A 25,384-nucleotide genomic window follows, 5' to 3' on the forward strand; every position below is an offset into this window, starting at 1 on the left:
CGTCAGGAAATTAATATTATCATGATATTTAGTAGAGCATTACATCATTTAAAATGCGCTTCAGCCGGCTGATCTTGGGAATTTGATCTGTTGCACCACTGTAATGTGTGAGTTGGAAAGAGTCCTACAGGGGTATTCCCCAAGGAAAATGTAAAAAAAAAAAGTCAGAGAGCACTACATAATGATATTCTTTTTTCACCAACTGTGACCAATTATGAATGACGTGTCTTGATCGTCAGCAATTCATTGTTGCAGTTTCATTTTTTTTGTTTTTATAGCAAGATCAATTTCCAATCTTCTAGAACAGTCCATTGCTCATTTTTTTAAACAAATTCTCCAATCTTCAAGAAACTTTTTTTATGTCACGTTCCTCGTAAACTAGCATTGATAAAATTAAACGGCTGTGAATATATGAAAATCATCTTTTTGAACTGCGGATAAGGACGTGAATGAAAGTGATCCTCGCAGTAATGAACACTACTTGAGCAGTAGTGAAAATGAAAGTAGTGAAAATAGGTTCAAATCCTGCACAGGCCTGAAATTTTTTAAGGCCTTATTTTCACTACTGCCCAAGTAGTGTTCATTACTGCGAGGATCACTTTCATTCACATTGATAATATTGATACTAAGAGCCCTCAGAAATCAAAGGCGGCGTGGTGAGACCTTTATTGTTACAAGGAAATAAAAGATTTTTCGAGATTTGAATATAGCGCACACGGTATACCGCCAGCTCTGTGTAGTTATTTTAAAATGCACCACAGGAAATTCAGTTCCTTTTAATTTTATGTGGTAAGAACAGTGACACACTGTTGTGGCTGCGCCTCGTGTGCCATTTTTTTGTTCTTACCACATTTTGACGTCATCTGTGATCTTTTATTGAACAGACGCACGGCAACTTGGAATCTATTTGTTAAATATATCATCATATATATCATCCTCAAGGAGCACTCTCGTTCCAGGCCTTTCCTCGCGTTTCCTCGTCCAAAGATGCGAGAGGGGGTACGAACACAAGTGAAACTGGGAACAAGGTTGACTCCTGACTGTAGAGATCTTTCTTTTACGTTCATATATTGCTTACTTGTCGGTGTTCCCAGTGAATCAGATATATGTAATATCCAGGAAGGAGAGTGGACATCAGTAAACCTTTTTTTTGAACAATAAATTACATATCCACACCGTATATCCAGACTAGCAAAAGCTAAATTTTACATTACTGTACTTTGTACAAAGGTTTTGTTTAATCAAGAACATTCACAAAAGGAAATTGAAATTCATGTCGACAACGTTCGTGCTACCCATTAATTTTCACTACTTTTCGACACGTGATGCAAAATCGTAGGACAGTTATTACGCAATAGTCCCCATTTAGGTTGATATCTGTCCTTCGATTATTTTCGTCCAAAAGAAATAAAGCCAGTGGAAAAAAGCCAGCTCAAAATAGTTTTACCTTTTAATCTTTGTTTCACTTTACATGTCGGAAGAAGAACGAACTTATGTAGTAGGGTCCAGTGTTAGTGACATTAAAAATGCTGATCTCAAATGCTGTTGCGGAAAGTAAATAAAAGTTAACAAAATTTGCTGTCAACGCGCGATATGAAAATTAATGGTAGAGCCTTAAAATAAATAAACTATTTCTGGCTCGCTTGTTTGTCGGCTGATATTGTCCTTGGCTGAGAGATTGTCCTCAAAATTTCACATCTGCCCTCGAAGCTTCGCTTCTCGGCCAATTATCAAATTTTCGGACAATCTTTCAGCAGCGGACATTATCAGCCGACATACAGTTTCCTGGAAAAACTGGATCGAGGATCACCAGATCACCAGATCACCAGATCACCGGATCAAGGATCAAGGATCAGTTCAAAATGAATCAAATAAATTAAATAAATTAATAGGCATGATTGATTGCTCATCTACGTGACTCAGTCAAGATCTCCCGTATGCTAAAGCGAAAATAAGAGAAAATACTAAATACTGAAAAAGCCATAACACTTTGTGGAAGTGTCAATTTTCGCCTACCGACAATAAACTGATCCTTAATCTTTGGTCCTTGATCCTTGATCCGGTGATCCTTGATCTGGTTTTTTCAGGAAAACGCCGACATACTGGCCGTCTGAAGGGGTTTATTTACTAATCGACTATCTCAACTGAAAAGGGAGGGGGGTGAAGGATTTTGGCTGTGTCACAATGAAACTTTCCTCATTCCATTATAGGCTTTACGACCCCCCCTTCTTTACTAGCAGTTAGTTGGTAGTCAATTTTCTATAGTCTCCCCCCCCCCCCCGTTAATACTCTGTTCGCGACAACTGATCCCCTTCATTACCCCTGAAAACCACGTGATCCCCCAAAATTCTCTCCGTCTCCGGACAATAAGAGTGACTGGCCCCTTATAAACTCTCGTTGGCTTCAAATTTTTCATTTACTCTGGCAATTCGGAGAACTTCGATCCTTCCATGTAAGTTGAAAACGTAAATTGGCCACAAAGCTGACGTTTCGAGCGTTAGCCCTTCGTCTGAGCGAATACATTTATTTACATAACCTTTTCCCCTTGTAAGTTGATTCTAAAACATAGTTTATATTGATTTGTCAAAACATGCTCCTTTCTATAATTGTATGCGAAATACAAAACAATAAGACCAACTATTGGTCTGGGTCAAAGTCTACTTTTTTAGAGAATCCGATGTAGACCAGATGTTATGTTAATTTAAATTTGACAAATGCCATTTTTAGTTAATAATTGTTTTATTTTTCCATTTTAAAATAGCAATCTGTTTACATTGAGATAATGTAATTACCTTTACTACATTATGTACAGGAACTTCCTCAAAATCAATTTTCTTGCACGTGTGGCCGCTTCTTGCTTTTATTTCTTAGTAGGTGATTCAGTGGTTTGTTGTTTCTCAACGGAAGGGGAGCATTAATTTAGAGCTGAGTAACCGAAATTGGAGAATTTACGGTATTTAAGCGTTCATGTACTTTGCCTTAGTTCTCTCACAACTCGTGATACGTAATTATCAGAAACAGTCAAAAGCCAAGAAACTCGTTAATGTAATGCACATTTGTACGACAGCTTCGCTTGATGTGAAAAATCTTTCGTCTTTTCTTTCCACCGACGGCTTGAATCTTTTTTTATCTCTTAAAACTGACCTCGAAAAGCGGAGTCGTTTTCTTATCAATCTAACAGGATCTATCCGTCAAAGTTACGCTAATTTAGGTGATTAACCTTTAATTCCCAAAAGTGATCTACTTGTAACTTCTCCCAATGATATCCGTACATCATCCAGCCGACAGGTAATGAGAATACTCATACTTATCAGGATGGCGTTATCTTGATCTAAAACCAAACTCTCAAAACTTATTTACAAGGAAATGTGTAGCAGCTAGAAGGGAGAATTGACAATCAGATCTTGGCAGTTAAAGGGTTAATATCCTATCGCCTGAAAAATGATAATAATTGTGAGGACAGAAAAGGAACATGAGTTGTTGCTTATATCAACTTAGTGGTTACGGAGGCTCGATTACCCAGGCTCCTCCAGAAAACTGCGGATATGGAAGTTAGGACGTTCGTGAGATGCCATACAATCTTTCATACACATCATTCAATGAACTGAAGTTAAATGAAAATCCTATTAACATTAGGTCATTTAATCACGGCAGTTAGCTAACGCGTTATGTCTCAGTTCAGTAGAGTTCCTTGAAAAGGTTTCCCTAGTTTCTGACCATCTGGAAATCAGCATGATATAAATAAAATCATAAAACGGGAGTCACGGTTGATGCTCACCTTCTGAGGAGGCCTTTGCTCTGCAGCTGATGGATGACCACACATTTTATTTGATTTTTTACAAAAACTAAACTGTATTGACTTAGAATTTTTAGACGGACTGATACCGCATCAAACTAACGACTAGTTGGGAAGAAATGCATACTCGTATTGGCTAGCTTTGCGATTCAATCACAGGATCCAGTCGGTAGAACGGTAAACAGATAATTTCACGCATAACTGATTCTCCAATTCCTTCTTAGGTCTTCCAGCTGCTAAACTCCCTTATTGCAAACTGTCTTTTGTTGACAATTTTCTTGTCGGTTATTTGAAAAGTTCCCAATAATTACGTGAGGAGCAAATACCGGAATGTCAAACCTTTGAAGGCAGTAAAGGTAGAATGCTAGTACCACTTTATAGTGTCCTCTTTTTATACTCAGAATTTACAGAATATAGAATATGGCCGTACAGGGAAAGAGGAATAACACATTTTTCTACATTTTATGCAGGTTTTATCATAAAAAGAGAATAGAGAATATCGGTTGAACACTTATTAATTTCCGCTTGATTCATTGGTTCCACAAAGACGCAAAGAAAAACTGGGCCATTTCTTTTTGTTCACTTAACAATAAATGACGATTTTCAAAATACAAAAAACCTCAACACTGAAGACACTAAACAAAAAAGAACGGATTCCTCTCCTCTCATAGCAAGACAAAATGGTAATACCTATTTCACGGCCAGTACCGCCGGAAAAATGCATGGTCATCATTCAGACGCCAATGCTACTAATTACACTCGAAAATGAACACTGTGAATCATCAGATGTTACTATATATTGTGTACTTGTTTACTGATATTAATCAATTTTTTTTCCTAGTGTTGCATTTGAGAGCTATTTAAAAGCGATATGTTTCGCTTCACGTAGCTACTTGCCCCCTTCGGCATCTCTCTCACACCAGCATCTGACACTTGTTCAGGGAGAACTTGAACACTACCTTTAGAGCGCTTTTAGATTCTGTATTACGAAACTGATGTGTAAATTATGTCAGAGCGTGTTCCGTCAAATCAAATCAACCAAAACCACAAAGCTGTGATAATAACCTGAACAATGATCCTACTGTAAAAAATTACACCCGGATTAGCTTAGTCCGCCTAAAATATGCAGGATGCGTGAAATAGCAACTATAAATACTCATAATTATTAATTCCTTCAATATTAAGTCAACCAAACGTGAAATACATATTTATTTGTCTGTTTACTCAAAGTTCTGCTTTCTAATATGCACAACTTGTAAAGTTCCTCACGGGCCGTTTGTTTGGACCCTCTTGCTGTGGCACTCAAAGTAATTCTGATTTTCGTATACTGTTCGGGGACGACTACAAGGTCGTAGAGACGAATAGCAAAATAATAAAATATCAAAACAAATATCAGTTAATCCCAACTTCGACAGTATTGAGAAGGCCCTTTAACAGCTAAAAACAGTCAAAATTAGTCAAATAAGTTATAGGTCTCTGAAGAACCTACTACTTTGCTGTGTTGGTGAGCTTAACACCCAAGGTGGGAAATTGGCGCCTTTGAACGTCATTTCAGATTAAAGTGGCTCGTTATTTGCTTCGACCTTTTGAACTTTTACAGTATTTTGGCCCCTAATTATTGTCAATCACAATACACCCCAGACACTGTTAATAACCAAGGAACAAAGACTTGCTATTTCCTGCACTTTACTTTCACATACCCTTTACTAAAGTGATAAGATTCCTTCCCTCGACAGTCGCGTTTTGCAAAAATTCAACCCACTTATGGACTTACCACAAAAAAAAAATTGGTATTGTCGTTGTTCTTAGTGTTAAGATAAATGTGTTTCTGAAGACTACAATTCTGTTTCGTTGAGTTCATGGTGCTAATTCCCTCATTTTGAAATTTAAGCTCCTCAATTTGCGTCAATTAAAGTATGTAAATAAAGATTTGCTAGAGTATTAATTACGTACTCTAAAAGGTGATTATGTGCCAGTCACCGCAGACAGAATGCTACGTCAGTAGCCAGTTGTCGGAGAGTTCGAGCCCCGGAATTAAGGCCGACGAAACGTCCACCCTTTTGAATTCTGAAGACGGCTTATCTTTTGTTTGTATCAAATTACTGGTTGATCGTCAACGAGGGATGTCATTAAAGCTTGCGTTACCAAACGCACTCCCTGAACTTGCGCAACAGAATCGTTAGATATTTGACGGGTTTGACCTTCAGGAAACGTGTGTCTGTGGACATGGATTTTCACGGGAGAACTAGTTTCATGGTAGTTTGCTTCTTATCAGGTAAGTACGATATAAAACCAAGTCAAGATCTGGTGACTGCGAAGTCACATGCAAAACAACGTCGTTAGTCGTAAATTGAACCTTCTCGGTTAAGCGAAATTACTTCTCGGTGAGTTAACGAAGAACAGTGTTCAAATTCAATTAAAGAGCTGTATTGTTAAAGTGAGGAAATAATTGGGCCTTTTCGGCTGTAAATATAATCATGCTTTCATTTAAGCCAGAACAACATAGAAATTCCAAGACAGTATGATCTGCGTCGTAACAGTGGTATGCGTCCAGTAAGGAACGATTTTTCATATGTTAAACCTTAGATGGACGTTTTGGTTTAGAGCGCTTTGAAATTCAACGAGGAGGATGTATTGCTCTTGTAAGAACGGGAGAAAACAATAATATCGAATTTCTCCGGGACATCGCCGTCTGCACCGTCAATGTTCCATCTTGTATCCGTATATTTTGTTCACGATCTCATCGAAAATTTCACCTAAAAAAAAATCAAAGTGCTCTGTGAGCAAACTCGTGAATTGACACATGATTTTTTTGGATTATGTTTAATGTTATCTGGTTTGGGGAATTTTGTGGTTGATTGTCATATCTAGAGTACGAGCAGTAATTCAGTGTTCACTAATGTAGCAAAGAAACAAAGTAACGTTGGGATAAGAAGGCATTACAATATTGAAATGATCATGCTATTGCATTTGACAAGGGTAGATGATGTCATGTGTTTTAAACGTATATCATTTCTGTTTCTGGTTCAAAAGAAAAGGTTGGAGGTAAATGTGGGTGAAAAGTGAAATTTACTGTCTATCATTGTAAATATTAGAAAATCAAGGCAATACTGTCTTAGTGAAAGCATTAATGATTCCCTCTTTATCAAATGAGACAAACGGGAACGAGTTTTGAGTAATATACCTAAGCCAAGACTGCCACCGTCATTTTGGATCTCCACCTGGGTAGATTTTAGTCACGTGCTAGGTAACGTATAATTAATAACATGATAGAATTTCATTTCAGGCCTATTTATCAAATTTGTGGTGTATAACTTTCGCATTTTAATACGTTATATGTATTTTGAATCTTCAAATTGTCTTGAAACTTAATTTGAACAAACTTCAAATTGTCTTGAAACTTAATCTGAACAAATCTCTCTGCAAGCTTCGATGTCTAAATACCACAGTTGTCCCTAGGTCTTCAATTCGCGTACAGAGAAGCAGTCGACTCGACGCCTATAGAACCGTAATGTAGGATGATACTTTGCCTGACATGGTACCAACGGATGTTTGTCCTGGGTCTTTGTTCAGTTGGACAGAAATAAGAACGCACGCGAACTATAAGAAGATAATTCTTCAGTAAAATCGCTTATTTAATTTTTTTTAATCGGATTTGGCGGGACAGCTGAAGGGCAGCTTAAGGTTACTTCCCACCTTCGAGGGTATCCTTCTGGAAAAAATTCGTACGCGCGCTAGTTTCACTAAAATCCTAGCAAACTATACATCAGAAGAAAGCTTAATAACTGCAGATTACGATAAAAACATAATTTAAGCGACTTTTCTTTTAAGGAAGTGTCAGGAGCCGGTAAGGCGTGAAACGACGGAAGGTTCTTCGATTAAATTTGTTGGGAATCGGATGCCGCAGCACGAACTAAATGGCCGCAAATATTTCATATATCAAAATTTCCCGACACCTTCTCGTTTGTCATTATTCCTGGAATGTTTTGGCGAAATTTGACCTAAATCGGCGGAATCTATATAACCTATAAATTCGCTCAAAGTGGTTGTATTCCTCCCAAACTGAAACCGCAAACCATTGGGACAACGGGACCTCCTGGCGTCAATGACGATGGATCAAGATTTCCCTGGAAAAGTAACTCATTGCAGACACTTTTTTTTTTTTATTTCGATCGCTCAGTGGAATGTTGAGGAGGACGAAAAAATGATGAGCAAAGTTGCCGAAGGCAAAGGCAAGACCTGCGGCAAAAATGGAAAAAACGCAAAATGTGCTGAGGTGCAAGACAGCGAATCGACAGAAAGAATCGACGGACAGCTTTCAAAATTACTATTCGAGGCGATTGTAAATGTTTTTGTATCAAGGCTGGTACTTGCACCAAGGAAAGGAAACCTCATTTTTAACATTATGTATGGTAAAGTTTGGTTTGAAAGCGACTTCTTTGTTCAAAATCTGGACGCCAGCGTGGAGCTCCGCCAGTACTAATCGTTTTCACAAAGGAATTTTCTTTTCTCGACAGAATGGTTCGCTTTCATTCTTCTTTGGGTCTGTTTTTTTTTGTTTTTTTTTTTACCCAAGACTTTCTCTCGCTTTGGATTTTTCCATGGGCAAAGATCTTTCCATAAGCAAAGAGCTTCCACGTGAGAATTTTGTAAAGTGCGCGATGTAAAAACAAAGTATGGAACTAACATGTAAAACGAGCCCTCCATGAGCGGTTGCCTTAAGTGAAATTTTGTGTGTTTGCGATTCTATCAATAACGGTGTGCAGTTGTATTATCCTGACGGTGAACTTAATTTTAATTTTCCCCACCTTAACTGGCCAATGTACAGTGTACCTGCAACAGCTGTCAGTGGAAAACGATAATTTGTGTGTAAGAGGGAACTTGCTAAAGTAATCTTAAAGTTGCCTTATTTAAAAACACATTAAATTTTCCGCGATGTCCGAGTCCATTCTCTTAGTTAATGAGCTAGACATATTTTGCATAGTAATTTGTTCATTTGTGCGTGTGATAGTCAAAATGCAAATTCACTCACTTGAGTGGAAAACATTGACGCATCTTTCAGTTTAAAGTTAAATTTTATGTTTATTTCATCAAAAAGAAAACAATTTTCTTTAACTTCTCTTCTATTTGCCTGATTGGTTTTCGGGTAAAATTTCCGCACAGCCCCATACTACATTATGCATTCAGTTCTTGGATAGAGAAAACAATGACAAAAACAATACATTGCCATTGGGAAAACAGATTTGTTTTACAATAGGATGGGACTATGTGGAAATTTTACCGGTTTTCGTTCGATCGTTATGGTTCCCACATAAAATAACAATGCCGACGAAATACACGTAAAAGTTGCCTTGATTTCAAATTCAATTACGAGCTGCAGACAAATATTTTTCTCTTGTCAGTTTAAGATGCAAGTTCACTTTTCTGAAGTTTCTCGATTTTCAGTGGTGGGAAATGCATATGAAACCTGAATCGTGCTAAAGCCACTGATTAAGCGTAACGCTGTGTTCCGGCTGACAAGGAAAGGGGTTCAGGTATACAACATGTAGGGTTACATGACGAAAAGTTAGAAGGGTTAGCTGTAAATTTGCACCTTGATGAGGAGTGTAAGAGGCAACCTTACACGCTATTTTTTTTTTTGCATCAAAATTGGCGAAAGGCCATGTAATCATCATTCAGCCAAAAGATATCGAGATTATCGATATTAAATGTCGGTGGCTGGGGAAATTTAAAACAGATGACATCTCACGTTGCTGCTTTCAAATGGCCATATCGGGTTGACTAACGTTTTTGAAAAGTCAAACTCCACGGCCGTACTTTTACCTGAAATCACAAAATGGTCGCCAGGAGAAAAATTTCGTGGCCAAAATAAAAATAAAGGAAATTAAATAAAAAGAAAAGAAACAATTTAGGAACCTTCAGTGTTCTAGCCATCATATATCTATTTATTCTGATCTCAGAAATAACGGAAATGTCCTTAAAAATATGCCTTTTGTCACTAACAGATTTTTCCGTCCGCTTGCTCACCTTATGCTTGCCGAAAGAAATGAAAGCAATCTCTCCGCAAGATGTCCCCAGGTTTTCGTTTCGCGGAGAGGCTGTTTGTATCTTAAATAGGCTAACATATTGCGTGACATGGCATTTTCGCGTTGGGTCTTCACTCAGTTAAACGAAAAAATGAAAAACACACACTCGCGAACAATAGGAAAGTCTTCGGATAATCATTTATTTCACAAATTGTATGAATTATTTCAAGGCGGTTAGCAGCTGTAAGTATTTCGTTAAATGGATTGTTTGAAATATGATATGTATGCAAAATCTGTCTGGTTTGAAGGCCCATTAACTAAATGGACTTGGTGATCGTCTCAAATTTTTATATATTTAATAAGGTAATTTTAAGACGGTAATTTGGCAAGTTCCCCTCTCACTCACAAAAATTTCTCCATTTACTCCTACTGCAAGGTACATTGGCCAGTTAAGGTGGGGAAAATTAGAAATAAGTTTACCATCGAGATAATACATCTGCACACTGTTATTGTTCGAATCGCAAACACACAAAATTTCACTTTCGGTAACTGCGACCCCTTGAGGGGAATTCATGCAACCAATATTATGTATAAATGTCCCACTTTTATCGAATACTTTTACACAGTTTGCACATCCATCCGTCATGAAATATGAGTTTTTAAAAGCTACACAGTGTTGGGGTTCGCTTATGCCAGACGAGTCACGACATCCCCATGATTTCTTCTCCAAAATAGCGTGACTTGAAAATTTAAGCTTGAAATTTCCGCGTTCGTCGAAAACTTGAACTCGCTTGTTGCCCCAGTCGCTAACAATTATATTGTCATGTTCGTCTATGGACAAACCACAGGGAAAGTTAAACTGCCCATCAGCTGTCCCACCAGATCCAAATGAAAAACAAAATTTACCAGCTCTACAATCGTACAGTTGAATACGATGGTTTCCATAATCAGAAACTAACAAATGGTTGCTTTTGTTGTACGCTATTCCATCAGGTAACGACAAATTGCCATTTTCTGTTCCACTACCACCGATTGTTTCTTTGAATGTTCCATCTTCGTTCAAAATGATGAGACGATCACATCCCTGGTCGGACACGGCAATGTCTCCTTTGGAGTTAACTGCAATTCCCGATAAATTAACATCGTGGCCTTCGGCTTCCAACCACCGTAAATTGTAGGACGCTTTTTGTGTTATTGGAGGAGGTTTTACGTGTATCATTTCCACAGCTTTTCGTATTTATGTACCTTAGTAGTAAGTACGGGCCGCCACTGCATCAACAGGAAGTTGTTTGCTGCTGATAGGATGACAATTATGATAATCAACAAATGAAAAAATTTGCATGACGAAATGTTGTTTATTGAAACGAAATACAATTTCCTTGACTTCCTTTTTTATTTGCCCGATCGCTTTTGCCGTCGATCGTCAAGGTTTTCTCGACAAAATAACAATGATGATGAAACCAACGTAAAATTTTCCTTTATTCCTAGATTTTATTCCGTTCTGCAGATAATAATTTGTTCTTTTGTACGTTTGTTATTGTCAAAATGCAAATTTACTTTTCTGAAGTATCTCGATTGTCAGTGGTGCGAAATGTATTTGAAACCTTAATTGAGCATAGGCCACTAAGTAAGCAAACGCTTCTAAGTCCTGACTGACAACGCGAATAATCTCACCTTTTTATCTACCATATACAATATGTGGGCTTGCATGAGTAAAAGCGGCGCGTTCGGCTGAATACTTGCACGTTATGTGAGCGGGAATTTGAGGTGCGAGAGGCAAACACGCGCGTTTGTGGCACTTTAGGGAAATTGTATCCCGCGCAATCCGCGTGGGATGCTTTGAAACTGGTGAAAGGTAATGTGATTACTAATCAGCCTATGCAAAAGATGGCAAGTTTCTAATAACGCTCGAAACGTCAGCTCTAGAATCTCCTTACAATGACCAATGTTCATCGTCATCTCATTCGATAACTTAACCAATACATATAAAATTCGATTTCAGTGCGTGGGAAAACGCTGACGTATAGTTTCCCGGGAAAATTTTACTTGAATGAATGTCACGTTGCTTGAGAGTTGACAAACTCAAACTTCACGGTTTGTCTATACCAAGCGATTATAAACTCCCTATAGATTCTTATATTTTCTTGTCTTTACTGGAATTATAAACGATCGCCAGATGGAAAGTTTAGGCATCCGAAAAAAGGTTACGGACAGCTTATTTTGTATTACATGACGATGTAGATTTTGAAATTCAGTAAATCTATCAAAGAAGATAGGAAAACATTTACAAAACACGACGAAAGGATATTAGTTTCATTGGGTGAAAATATTTACCAAATAACTTTGATCTCAAGTCACTAAATTACCGATCTTTGAGGCAAATTTGTTCGCAATTTTTTTCTCTTTTGCATGGTGCTCTAAGCGATTGCCGATTGGAGTGCTGAGCTCAGATCTTGAAAATCAAAGTTTTATTCCATTCTTGTAAAATAAAAAATTTCCCAAAGAGATTAAAAGTCTTATCTTGGTGCGGAGTGATTCGGTTTCGGTTCGGCAGATCTGGCATTTAAAAAACTCTGCGAATACCTAAAAAATGATTATCAAACTTAAAATTTTAAAAGATACCGCAAATTGCAATTTGGCTGAAAATTTTCGCTCGGATGCCGGACGCTGGCTGTTTAAAAGTTCGGATTATGGATAGCATTGCCGGACTTCTCGCCTGCGTTGCAGACATATTTTGCTCCGTTTAAATCCAAAGGGAAGAAACGAGATTGGAAGAGGGCTAAGCATGAGGCGAAAGCGGACCAAAAGAAATGAATGACAAGCGGGAGATAGCTATCGCGAAGGAGGAAAACTTTCCTTTCCTTTGCCGGAAGTTTTAAAGGAATACGGTAACAAAGATAACAAAAATAGAGCCTGATAAAAAATATCGCAGACTGGCGAATTCCTACTCTCCTACACACACTCCCCGCCCCACATATCGGAGATTTAAGTGCGCTCTTAGGATGAATGGATTAGTCATTGTTGAAATAAATTTCGTTCAGAATAAAAATGAATTAATGGGCCATGTGATTAATCAAACATGGCATTTTCAATTTAAATGTTTTTCCTTTGAATTTTAGGCACGAAGTGAACTTTTTCATAAATCAATAGATTTGCAGTTTGCAACGGTTACAATTTGTAAATCCAACTGAATACATTATTCAGTCTGTTAAATGCAGCTAATACTGTTGCAATCACAGTTAACTTAAAATATTAGCTCGTGAAATCTTTGCAATTAAACCGACATTTTTCAAATGCACGGAAATGACGTATGGAAACCATTTTACTAAAACTTTGTAATTGTTGCTACAGACATGATGTTTTCAAACCGCACGAAGGGGATAAAAATGATGGAAGATTATCCTTCGCCTAGTTGGGAAAGGATACGCGAGCTGGACTAGGGATGACATGACACGGTATTCATGCAATGATCGATGCGCGCCAAAATCATCAAACAATCAATTAAGAGGCTTCCATCTTTGAAACAAGAAAATTTTCATTCATTTTTTTTCAGTTTGCTATTTGCCATGCGCTTCAAATTCTCCACGCCAGTTGCTAATAAAATTATTTTAACCTACTTGGTATAGGCGAAACTCTTATATAAAAACTAAAGAATATCAACCAGTTGATATTCTCTCGATAAAAATCTACTGTTTTCATTTAAAGTCATTGTTCAATGACCTAAAACATCATCAACAAGAACTTGAATTGTTGTCATGTAATTCTCCTTAAAATGGACAATTTAGGACAGTTATTTGGCAACTTCCCCTCTCACTCACAAAAATCTCTCTATTTGATCCCTTTGCCAGGTACATTGGCCAGGTTAAATTGGAGACACTAGAAACAAAAGCGCCATCAGGGTAATACAACTGCAGGCAGTTATTATTCGAATCACAAACGCACAAAATTTCGCTTTCAATAACGGCAATCCCTTGAGGAGAATTCATACAGCCTATATTGTGCAGAAATGTTCCTCTTTCATCAAATACTTGCACGCAGTTTGCACACCCATCCGTCATAAAATATAGGTTTTTCAAGGCTATGCAATGTTGCGGTTCGCTTGGCTCGGGAGACTCAGTGGCCTGACCTGAAAACCTTAGCTTGAAATTTCCGCGTTCGTCAAAAACTTGGACTCGCTTGTTACCCCAGTCGCTAACAATGATATTGTCATGTTCGTCTATGGACAAACCACAGGGAAAGTAAAGTTGCCCATCAGCCGATCCACCAGATCCGAATGAAAAACAAAATTTACCAGCTCTACAATCGTACAGTTGAATACGATGGTTTCCATAATCAGAAACCAGCAAATGGTCGCTTTTGTTGTACGCTATTCCATCAGGTAACGTCACATTGTCTTTTCCTTTCCCTCTACTACCGATCGTTTCTTTAAATATTCCATCTTTGTTCAAAATGATGAGACGATCACATCCCTGGTCAGACACGGCGATGTCTCCTTTGGAGTTAACCGCAATTCCTGATAAATTAACATCGTGGCCTTCGGCTTCCAACCACCGTAAAGTGTACGAAGCTCTTGGTGTTATTGGAGGAGGTTTTACGTGTATCATTTTTACGGCCTCTCTTTACTTCATGTCGTTATTGAAGGTCCGCTGCTATGGCTTGCGCACAGGAAGTGAAGTTGGTGTCGATGCTTAGGATCAGTTGCCACACCAGGATTAAATCTGACAGAATTCTAACAAGAGTTATTGACGATATCATTTCCATAAAAGGATTACAATTCTGTCACTTCCTTTCCTTTTAGCAAATCGGTAATCTTGTCCATCGAAAAACCACAAGTCCAATATTCTACTCGCTAAACTACCTACCATTTCGAAGCTAAATTTCCTGTTGAAGACAATGCATACTTCTTCAGGCTTTTTGATCAGAGAAATGCAAATTAAACTCTTTAAGCTTTCTTTTTCGATCAGCTGTCATATTCCTACAATAGTCAGGGGCCAGGTACGTTTTCGTTATCACTTTCAACGAATATTGTAGATCGTGCGTTGTTGAAGTGGGAACATATATGTATGCTTCATTGACGTCCGCCATCTAGTAAGCAATAATTATTCGTCAAACTTCTATTTCCTTTGCGAATATTTTTAGATGAGGACATCAAAAGTGAATTGATTCCAGACATGAAAATAATCGGCAGCTCTAGAATAAAACTGTCATTGAATATATAATATTCATTATTTTTGTCCCTCAATAATGATTAAAACACCGTTAGAGCGTTGAAATCTGAAAAAAGCGTTGAAATTCAAGTTAAGTAAGAAAAGAAAGGTTAAAAAAAAGCAGGGACGAGGTGGGTTGTTACTTAGCAGTAGAAAAAATAAATAAGGGAAACTGGAGTCAAAAGGTAATGGATTGTTGGAGTCGAGATGAAGCGGAAGTCGTTCTCACTGTTAATGGAAATAATGACAGTCACTGCCAGAACGACTGATAAACTTTGTGAATTTTTCCCTCTCTTGACTTCCTGAAAATGATTCGATACACCTAGACACGCAACAGTGTATCAACCAACGCAGTGTTTGTCCACACTCCTCTTATCGTTAAGCCAAAAATCTTTATAAATCACAAATATTTGATTTGAAATGTCCCCAACCTCCTCTAAGTAGAGTTAAAAGTTCCTTAGATGCCTTCACGTTCCCTGGCCGCCTCCCCCTATATGACGTCATCGTTTGTTCCGTTCTTAAATCCTCTCAACCCATACTGTTTTTATCCTTTACCGCATTTTGATCTGATGTTGCCCTCTTCCTTTTTTTCGTAGTCGGGGATCATCACGCAATTGAAATTTAACATATCTTAATGTTTGCAGTGGGGTCGATGAGTTGTTTTCGAAATTTTGCGCGATACAAAATGCAAACAGTTCGAGAGGATGATGATAAAACAGGGACATAACTAACAACAAAACAAAAACAGGCAATTCATCAGAATATATCAGATAAGGATATTCACAGAGTCTGTTCAACTCTTCGACTCCAAAGAGTGACTAGCATCTAATTTCTCATCACAATATTACCCCGGCCCTGGATCACACATTAACATCATCAGAAACGATCACCAACTAAAAAATTCCTTGATTGTTGGTCAAATTCTCCTTGTCAGCACCCTAGGAAATGTACAGAAAACAGTAATGACTAATGTTAGGGTGTAAAGGGTTATTTATGGGTAAAGAGGAGACACACTATCAGTGAATATGAAGAGTTGGAGGAGTTTTCATGATCAAACCTTACGCCGGAAAGGAAGACAGACATTTCACTTTATGCTAAATTTATGCATGGTTGACGGTTTGAAATATTCCGTTTTGACGGTAACCGTTAACAGCCGACAAGATCCACCGGATAATTCACGATTTTTTAACATTTCTTTTCGGGTTTTATTCGTTTTATTTTGCAGTATGGATCACGGCAGATTCCCTGACTATGACCCAGTCTCTACGCGCGATACTGAACAATTTTAACAGTACAAGAAATGTCTACATCGACCCAGCTGCGAAACAAATAGCACGTGACTACATCGTGACAACTTTTAGGGATCATGGACTGCAAACGTGGACTGAAGAATTTCAGAGCAATAACGACAAGGTGAATGACTTATTTTGAACAGGGATTTGACAAATGGAAACTTGAGGGAGTGTTATAAAAGTGTCCTTAAGAAACGTATTGATGATAAGCAATTATTGGATGAGGTTGAGCATGGTGTCATGAATTATCAAGCCGAGTTCGGCTTTGGCAGACGCGAGGTTTGATAATTTATGATATCATACGAAAACCGAATTCAATAATTGTTATTTTATACATTTTTAAAACAATTCGCAAAAGAAGACACTTCCCCTTGAGTTGCAAAAGTTTGAGAACACTACACGGAAGAAGGGTTTAGTAGACTTTAAACTTGGCATTATTAATGCAATATCCCCTGAAGATATTGCGTTTATTATCTCAACTTCACACGCTACTGTATATTGATTGAATGCTTTCGATATATTAGATATTACACAGTCAATCTCATGGTTAACGATACCTCTTGTTGCACGACTAAAATTTAAGGTCTGTTAATGCAAGGAAAAATTTTTTGTACCTAGCTTGGTTATAATTAAGACAGTCCCGCCTTCGCTGAACTAACGCACCTTTTAATGTTTTTATGTATACACAATATTTAACCTTCGACTTAAAAACTTCGAATCTGAGCAGACTTTGCACCAAGCAAACTCGTTAAAAAAACGTACAATTTTTATTGAACTCGCCAGGAGATGGTCTACTTTCCTTCAGTAATTGAGACTTCTCGCTAGTTTCCCCTTTATTCACGACGCACAAAATTTCCACCTACCTGCGAGAGGTGTAGGGCCTTGAAAGTCTGCTTAGGGGAATTTTTTTCTGCTCAACCAAACACGTCTGCCTTTTCTAGTTCCCAGGGATAAACGTCGTTGGTCGGCTGCCTGGTCGCTATTCTGGAACACGTGACGACAAAATCGTTCTCATTGGTTCTCACTATGACACAGTCCAGACCACTTCCGGTGTGGATGATAACGGATCGGGGATGACTGCCTTGCTACAAGCTTTAGAGCTATACACTAGTTCAGGTGTGATATTAGTTATGTACGATAATGTCCATGGGCTATAAGGAGCGGAATCAGCTATTCGCCCATTTAAGAGTTAATCCTTCCACTGCTTCGGGTTCATATATAGAAATCGTTTAAGAATAAATATCGTTTCCCGACCAATACAGCTCAGGAGCCATATTCTTTTGGGCATCATCCGACTTTATTGCTTATTTTGGAAATTAAACCCCCTTTTAAGTGGGTACTGACGAACAGTGGATTGGAACAGAACCCGATTAGAAACACAAACTGATACCCCATTCACACCAGCAAAACATGTTTTGTTAAGCTGGTTTTCATTGAATGAAAATTATAAACAGAGAACTGAAAAACTTGATTTTCCATTGGATTCAAGTACTTGCTAACTTGCATTTCCAATGTGCTACATTCAAGTCAAAAATATTCGGTTAAATAGTTTCTATGAAGAAAAAAAAAATTAAACTGTGTTTAACAAAACAACTTTTAAACATGTTTAAGCTTTGGTGTGAATGGGGCATGAGATTGAAAAGACGTAAGACTAGCGCTCATTTTAAATAATATGAGTTCAATTGAGTGCTAAGTGAGTTTTTCTAAAGAAACTGTGGTGTTGCACCGGTAGGTGTTATACAAGACAATTTGGTTTTATCAACAGAGTCGGCAAAATGAATTATAATCCATCAAATAGTTTTGCTCGCGTGCGATTGATCCAAAATCACCACGTGATCAAATATACCCAAACTATCCGAGGATGAGCCTCGAGTGATATTACTCAATTTTGTGATACTACCCAATTTTGAAACGGTACGTCCATTGCGATGAAATCGTTCGTTTAAAATTAAGTTTCAAAATTAGGGACATATTTGTTTGTTCGTCCCATTCGTTTGAAAACAATTTCCCGCGCATTGTAAAAATATTTGAGGCCCACAGTTTTTATTGAGCTTCACTCTGGGGACACTGTTTGCATCAATTCCATGATAAATAGTGAGTAAAGAAGTCGCCCAATGTTATCTGGTTGTTATCAAAATGAGATAAAAACATGAGCCTGTCTGATTGTTATGTTTTTAGTATGCGCTTCGCCCTCATAAGTTATGACACAATAGAAATCTTCAGATCACAATCCAATTATTAAATAAATAGTGAGAGACGAAGCTTATTACATTGCAGCATTTGTGATAGAGGGCTCGTAAATTTACATACTTATATATAATACCCCATCATGGCGGGCGATGAAGATCTTGCATAAAAACAAAAAAAAATCGATATAATTGATGAGGAGGCGGTGTGGCCGAGTAGTCAGGGCGCTGAATTTATAATCTGGTGGTTCCAGTTCAAAGCCCACCACATCCACTGCATGGATTTGTTCGCTGTTGCGCCAAATTCAACACCTCGGCTACACTGTTTAAGTATTCAACTGTTCTGCCTCCAGCCAATTGGGGCTTTTAAACATTTTGTTTATTTAGGGCCTGTTTACATGGAGGTGGGGGACCCCAGGTAGGTGAGGTAACCCGCCTAGGTGGGGTAATGGCTGTCCATACAACTTCTTATTTTATTTTGATCACGTTTACATGATAGGTGGGGTGACCCGCCTAGGCGGGTTGCCCGGTCTGCCAGTTAGGGTAACCCTGCCAGCCGGGGTGACAGTTTGCCATGTAAACGTGTCAAGGTGGGATAACCCGCCTAGGCGGGGTCGCAGTTCATGGCAAAAAGCTCAAAAGCGAAACATATATGTTTTAAAACTTTGTACATTTCCTATCCGTCTCATAGCAGAAATCACCAGAAACAGTAACGGACACGCAAGGAGTGTAAAATGTTCACATTTCGGAATGTTTAGCGTCGTAAATCGACCATATTTGGTTTCCCAAACTATTCCGTATAACGTATTAAGTCAACGGTTTTTCGCGAAACCAAACACCTCTAACACGCGTGATGCTTTCATGAATAAATACGTATGTGTCCGAGAATTAATCTTTCGTCTTTTTCGAGATGTGAGCTTGGGACGCCTCTGCACAAACTCTTTAATTGCAAGCGCAACAACAACCTCAAGAAACCTCACCCCAGCACCCCGGGGTAGTAAGATTGCATGTAAACGCGTTTTATTTTTCGACCACGGCTAGGCGGGTAACCTCATCTACCTGGGTTCCCCCACCTCCATGTAAACAGGCCCTACAATATTTGTTTAAATTTGTTTATAATGGTCCTGTAAAAACCTTGTTGGAGGAGTGGTAAGTTAATGTTATGATTAATATCGTAATTGTGAAACTCCTTTCTTTAGACAAACAGAAATGTTCACGAGATTACACGCTTTTGTTCGTGGCTTTCGATCTGGAAGAACGTCAACCTACCGTCAACACCAGCTGCTCAAAGTCAGGAAACTGCCCTTGTAGTGGTGGAAGTTGTGGCAGCTATTATTTCGTACAGAATTTCAGTCAGTATCTCAACAACAATGGAGTTGGTTTCCAGGGAGCCATTGTTTTGGAAACCATTCTTAACTACAACACCACACCAAATTCTCAAGTGTTTCCTAGTGGTTTGAAGCCGTATTTTACAGAGACATACAACAAAATATCACAAAATGGGTTCACGGGTGACTTCTTGGCTTTAATTGGTCGGTCAACATATGACAGAAGACTCATCGATGGAATAACAAATGCTTTCAAGGAAGACGGTGTGTTCTTGTAGTGCTTTGTTACTATCGCTCGATATCTTTTGCTTTGGTGAAGCCAAATTGCTTACACTCTTAAGAGAGCACCAAGGAGCATAAAAATTTTGCATTGTTTTAATTTTTCGGCAGGACTTGTGGATTTTCCTTGATGTGCAAATGAATCACCGGAAAATGTATTATCTTCAGTCCAAATCCATTTACGTATCATTTATTGTGATTATTGTGTGTCCCCTCAACCTCGTTCCTAGGGTGCCCTCTCCTCTTCTCTCTGGGGGGGAAGAGAGAGGACCCTAGAAATGAGGTCGGTGTTGCCCTCTTTATTAATAGACAAGTTAGTAAATTTGAAAGTCTTCCCGGCGTTTCTTTCCTTCTTGATCTGATCTAATGCTGTGTAATCAATTTTTAAACATATCGACCCGCAACAAAAAATGTTTCTCCGCCAAACAAAGTCTCAAAAAAATCACAGATCTTCAAAATGGGACCCTCGCAGGATTTTAAGGTGTGCCACATTGCCGAACCTTGATAAAAGGACATTGCAGGATGAAATATGTATATTGGATTGTTGTTTCAATCTTAATTTCGTATTAAGTTTCAAGAAAATATGTTTTCCTTCATTTTCTAGAAAACTTCCTAACAATTGCCATGCCTATACCCAACTTGTTTCCATCTGGTCGACCGGACACTTGGCCCGAAAAAATTAGGCAAGGTATGGGGGATTTCTTTCGTTCCGACCATTATTATTTCTGGAATGCGAAGCCAACGTTACCAGCGATCTTTGTCACAGACTCTGCGGATTTCCGAGGATTCATGAAAAAATGTTATCACAACGCCTGTGACGACATGAGTCACGTGACCCCAGAGATGATGATGTTTTTGGCGCGAACAACAAACAGCGTGGCTAAACTGGTCTCCAACATGACAAATGAAAAGTGCGAAATGAAAAAGGCTGGTAAGTTTTACTTGACATCATGATGTATGATATATAATTAACATTTTAAGCCCTGTCAAATATTTGGCTGAGGCTTCGGCCTTTAGTACAATTATACTATATCAATGGATAGCGTTGAAGGTGTGCTCTGATTGGCTACTCAAATACCAAATTTCCTTTGTTAGTATGTACAACACAAGTGAATAGTGCTTGTCGCGCGCTGATTGGCTAGTTCGGAAGTGAATTGCAAGTACCAAGATAATTACCATTCACCTCCACTTCGGTAAATAATTAGTAACTATTCCAACCATAGTTGAACATTATTATAAACATTATTAACAGGCTCGGTTAATGTCTACTACAAGCCACCTCTGCTCGGATAACAGATTATTTCCTTGCTTTTCTGTTTTGCCTTCCCTTTACTCAACATTTTAACGAACCTTGAATAATCATTTAATATTAGTATTACAACATATTTTTGGTTTCAATTACTTAATTTACTTCGGAATTTGTACAAAAATTTTAATCAATGAACTTCCTTGGGGCTTGAGACTCAAAGTTTGTCATTTAGCGGTAAATAATCAAAATTATTCACCGACGTGGAGGTGAAAAGTAATGGATATTTACCACTTTCAATGGCTTTGAGGTGAATATTTGTTTTAGTTATACTGTACAGAAACCAAGACATTGTAGTTTATTTCTGTCAATATACCGAGAGATGGTCAGAAATAAAACTATTGACAAACAATTTTGTCTCTTCGGCTGCTCGAAGGTGAATAGTACTTGCCAATCACTTCAGAACTAGCCAATCAACGCGCGCGTAAAGCACTATTCACGTGCCAGGTATATACTAAGCACAGTATCTGGCTGTAGGATACATTTGAGGGTCCTCTGTAGCCAGAGCGTGCATCTTCAAGCCGTTGAGTGACTTACATAAGTGTTAACTCCTACGAATGTTTTTCAGTCAGCGCACAAGTGAGAGATCTTACGACCTGTAGGGAAAAGAGCAATTAGTTTCACTTTTGTTTCTAAGTAAATATATGTAATTTTGTCTGAAAACCTACAGCTTCAGGTGAAAGAAGTACCAATTTGATAAAGTAAAAATAGACATTTATGTGGCGCTAAAACTATTTACATATTCAAACGCGCCTTACATTACAGTAAGGATTATAAACTAGTGCTGAACGCTTTCCTAAAAAGAAATGTTGTAAGCTGTTTATGAAATGTAACCAGGCTGCTAAAGGATCTTATTGGTAACGGCAACGAGTTCTATAAGGCAGGAGCAACACGAGCAAAAGCGCGATCCCGAAGTTTAGAGTAATTGACGCGTGAAACGAACAGAAGAGATTGTGTACACGAGCGAAGAGCATAGTTAAAGGCAGGCTTAAGAGATAAAAGGTATTAGGTTGTTTAGCGACCTAAAAAAACAAAAAGAAGCAATTGAAATTGAACTCTGAACTATACAGGAGGCTATTGTAGGTCGATGAGAGCCGGTGTGATGTGGTCAAATTTCGTAATCTGAAATATCACCCTAGCTACGGCGTTCTGAACTTTCTGTAAACGATCAAGTTGATATTTAGGTAGACCAAAAAGAAGCGAGTCGTCTTTGTTCGGGGGCAAGTCCCGTTATTTTTCTTGTCGGGAGTTAAATACTTAGCGGGGTTTGTTATCTTTTCGCCTGGGGAAACTATCTGTCATCCGTGGGCAGTGGAAAACAAATATGTACTTTCCCAGAAATAACGTAGCTTTGCATTTAAGCTTTCATAACTTTTCTTCCATATGTAGCGAAGAAACTTCATGTCAACGTAACATCAAGAAATGATTAACGGAACTGCAAAAGAACAAAATTGTCCAAGATCTTTTCCTGAATGGTTTGAAATTGTTGGAATAATATCATTGTGCAGTTCTTGGCTTTCGCCAGAATGTTTGATAATTTTTAGCTAGTTATACCGCTTTTTTCTTTACATGTGCAGACTGTGTTCAACATATAACAGAAAGCGAAGGTGAAATCGTAACGCCGTACCATGACACCGTGTATCCTAACAAACTGAACTGCGCATGGACTATTTCACTTGACGCTGAACATAAAGATCTCGAGTTCAAGTTTACAGCGTTTGATCTGGAGGAGAGCATCGACTGTACTGCAGACTATGTTGTCATTCGGGATGGAAAAGACGAAACATACCCTTTGATTGGTAAAAAAAGAATAACACATAATTTCTCACCTCAACCTGACCAAACCTAATCCAACTTAGGGCACCAATACAGCAAACGGCCGTCAAAACACGAAAGATCTTGTCACGAAAGACTAAACATCTTTTCATTTCGCGTAACGCACAGTCATTTCTTGAAGTCTTTGAAGTCTTCAATAAATCGTAAGATAAAAAATACATATCCTATGTTACATAAACGAGAAACTGTGTAATGATAATTACAGTAATATACTGTGGCCAAAAAGAGCCAAATTTCATAATATTAAGCATGACGCAGGATAACGTTATGCACCAAATAAAGGGCACGTTTTCTGAGGATGTTTCGGGGAAGGTTTTCAGATTGGCGAACTATTTTTTTGCAGTGATACGAACTATTAAAAAATTTGGACACTCTCATTGCCTGCTTCAGACTAATCAGGAACAAACGCGCCAGATGGCTGGAGCTTAGCTAACAATACGCTGTTTTTTCGCAGGGAAATATTGTGGGAGGACTCTTCCAAAGCCAGTTACGGCTTCGTCCCAGTCCCTATACATCATGTTCCACTCGGACGACCTGGTAGCTTCCAAGGGTTTCAAAGCGGAATGGACATCAAGTGTTACCTCAAGTGCTTTTCAAGGTGAGCTTTTTAGTTGCGATGAAGTACCTTACATCTATCGATGAAGTCGCTTTAACTTGAGCTTGGATCCTCTTTAAAAGCCAAATGGTGTCACACTATCTTGAGAGGTGCTTTTTTAAAAAAACTTGCATACGATGACCACCTCGCTTTCACATTTTGCGTTTTTTTCTCCTCTCTGGCCTTGTACAAAGTGACCACGTTTTCTTTGATGACGGTAAACACGAATGCACGCATACCCTACCATTTCCAGTCTACAAAAAGGCTGGTTTCACACTGGATCGAGTGGCTGTTTTTCTTTTTCATGTATATTATGACGAAATTTCGAGCAAGAATTGTCCTGTTGTTCCAGGATCTCTTACTTAGGCTTTTGATACTATTTCCAGCAGAACGAGCGCAAAGTTTATTTCGCTCTTTAACTAATTATTAAAAAAAAAAGGGCTAGGATATGGGAGTAAATATCCTAGGGTTTAACAAATGACCTGAATTTGCATTCTTTTTGATAGGATATCGTCCAATAATGTGGCAAAGCCTTGCTTACCTTGTGTGTACAACACTGGCCATTATTCTGTGAAGAGCTGGTCAAGTTTTTATCTGATTTGCTGAGTTAGGATGTTTTCTTAGCTCTTACTCTTACAGAACTGATTGAGCAAAAATAGAGAATTTGAGGTCATCTAATAAAAAATTCGTCTAAATTCAAAATTGCGACTAAATATGGCTTGTCATATGTCATTTTAAAGCCAATTAAATTCTTCATCGGATAGACCATAGTAAAGCATTTTTCTACATAAATTATGCTAATTGCTTCAATAAATTCGTATAATTCAAAGCATTTTTTTTGATAATTTTTTCTGACAAGTTGCCATGAAAAACCAGAAACTTGCGAGGGAAGTAGCAAAATCTTAGAAGTTTGTGAAAAATATAGTTTGAGCAATATTTAAAAGATATTATTTCGTCGGTGATATTCTCCATGGGAACCAGAACGACCTAAATGCTTCATGCAAGTTCTGCATCCAAAGCCAGTTTCATTTCGCTTCGCTCCTTTTACACCAATCCAACAATGGTGACATATTCCGAACTTGAGAAGCATTGACAGAATCATGGTCTCTCCCATGAAAAAGAGGGGAAGGCAGTACTGGTGCTGGACCAGGCGGACGGCGGCAAGAAAAATTTCCAATCAGCTTGTGGATGACTCCAGATAAAAATTTGTCGTGTTCAAGTGGCTGTGTGTGATTCTGTGGTCCAGACATGTTCATAATTTTGAAATTCTCCTTGTAAATAATGTATGCATTTACCATTATTGCATCCAAAAAGTTAACAAACATTCTCACCCACCATCTCCTGGACTTACTTGCGAACAAATCGATTACACCTATCGACAGCACCCATATTTTTTATGATAATCAACTGCTATTGGTGGGCAAGGTTAATTCACTTGTTCACCTCTTCTCGATTTCCGAGAGATTGTGCAGTTTCCTTCTCATGTTCTTCAATCAAGTTACGCAAATGGATATATCATTAAATGCACAAATT

At 38.3% G+C, this 25,384-nt stretch overlaps 3 protein-coding genes across 3 annotated transcripts; 1 reads left to right on the forward strand and 2 right to left on the reverse strand.

The window, feature by feature from the left end:
• The first annotated feature begins 5,860 nt into the window (after positions 1-5,860).
• LOC131796526 (uncharacterized) lies at positions 5,861-25,070 on the forward strand. The gene is made up of 8 exons (XM_059114118.2): positions 5,861-6,071; positions 16,255-16,442; positions 17,263-17,437; positions 19,707-20,099; positions 20,719-21,045; positions 22,998-23,219; positions 23,711-23,854; positions 24,358-25,070. Exons 1-8 carry the CDS (start codon positions 6,023-6,025, stop codon positions 24,423-24,425), a joined length of 1,566 nt encoding a protein of 521 aa, XP_058970101.2. The 5' UTR covers positions 5,861-6,022; the 3' UTR covers positions 24,426-25,070.
• LOC131796527 (E3 ubiquitin-protein ligase TRIM71) lies at positions 9,994-12,816 on the reverse strand. Its single transcript, XM_059114119.2, has 2 exons — positions 11,497-12,816; positions 9,994-11,114 (listed from the first exon to the last, which is right to left on the reverse strand). The coding sequence occupies exon 2, from the start codon at positions 11,039-11,041 to the stop codon at positions 10,178-10,180; it is 864 nt and encodes a 287-aa protein (XP_058970102.1). The 5' UTR covers positions 11,042-11,114; positions 11,497-12,816; the 3' UTR covers positions 9,994-10,177.
• LOC131796528 (tripartite motif-containing protein 2) lies at positions 13,342-14,970 on the reverse strand. Its single transcript, XM_059114120.2, has 2 exons — positions 13,543-14,970; positions 13,342-13,508 (listed from the first exon to the last, which is right to left on the reverse strand). The coding sequence occupies exon 1, from the start codon at positions 14,424-14,426 to the stop codon at positions 13,590-13,592; it is 837 nt and encodes a 278-aa protein (XP_058970103.1). The 5' UTR covers positions 14,427-14,970; the 3' UTR covers positions 13,342-13,508; positions 13,543-13,589.
• Positions 25,071-25,384: the final 314 nt, after the last annotated feature.

This window comes from Pocillopora verrucosa, chromosome 3 (assembly GCF_036669915.1).
Source record: "Pocillopora verrucosa isolate sample1 chromosome 3, ASM3666991v2, whole genome shotgun sequence".
In the NCBI taxonomy this organism is placed as follows: domain Eukaryota; kingdom Metazoa; phylum Cnidaria; class Anthozoa; order Scleractinia; family Pocilloporidae; genus Pocillopora; species Pocillopora verrucosa.

Coding starts and splice junctions, on each gene's coding strand:
- LOC131796527 (XM_059114119.2), bottom strand. CDS start 11,041: ATGATACACGTAAAACCTCCTCCAATAACACAAAAAGCGTCCTACAAT.
- LOC131796528 (XM_059114120.2), bottom strand. CDS start 14,426: ATGATACACGTAAAACCTCCTCCAATAACACCAAGAGCTTCGTACACT.
- LOC131796526 (XM_059114118.2), top strand. CDS start 6,023: ATGGATTTTCACGGGAGAACTAGTTTCATGGTAGTTTGCTTCTTATCA. Junction 16,443..17,262: donor TTCAGAGCAATAACGACAAG/GTGAATGACTTA, acceptor TGCCTTTTCTAG/TTCCCAGGGATAAACGTCGT. Junction 23,220..23,710: donor CGAAACATACCCTTTGATTG/GTAAAAAAAGAA, acceptor GTTTTTTCGCAG/GGAAATATTGTGGGAGGACT.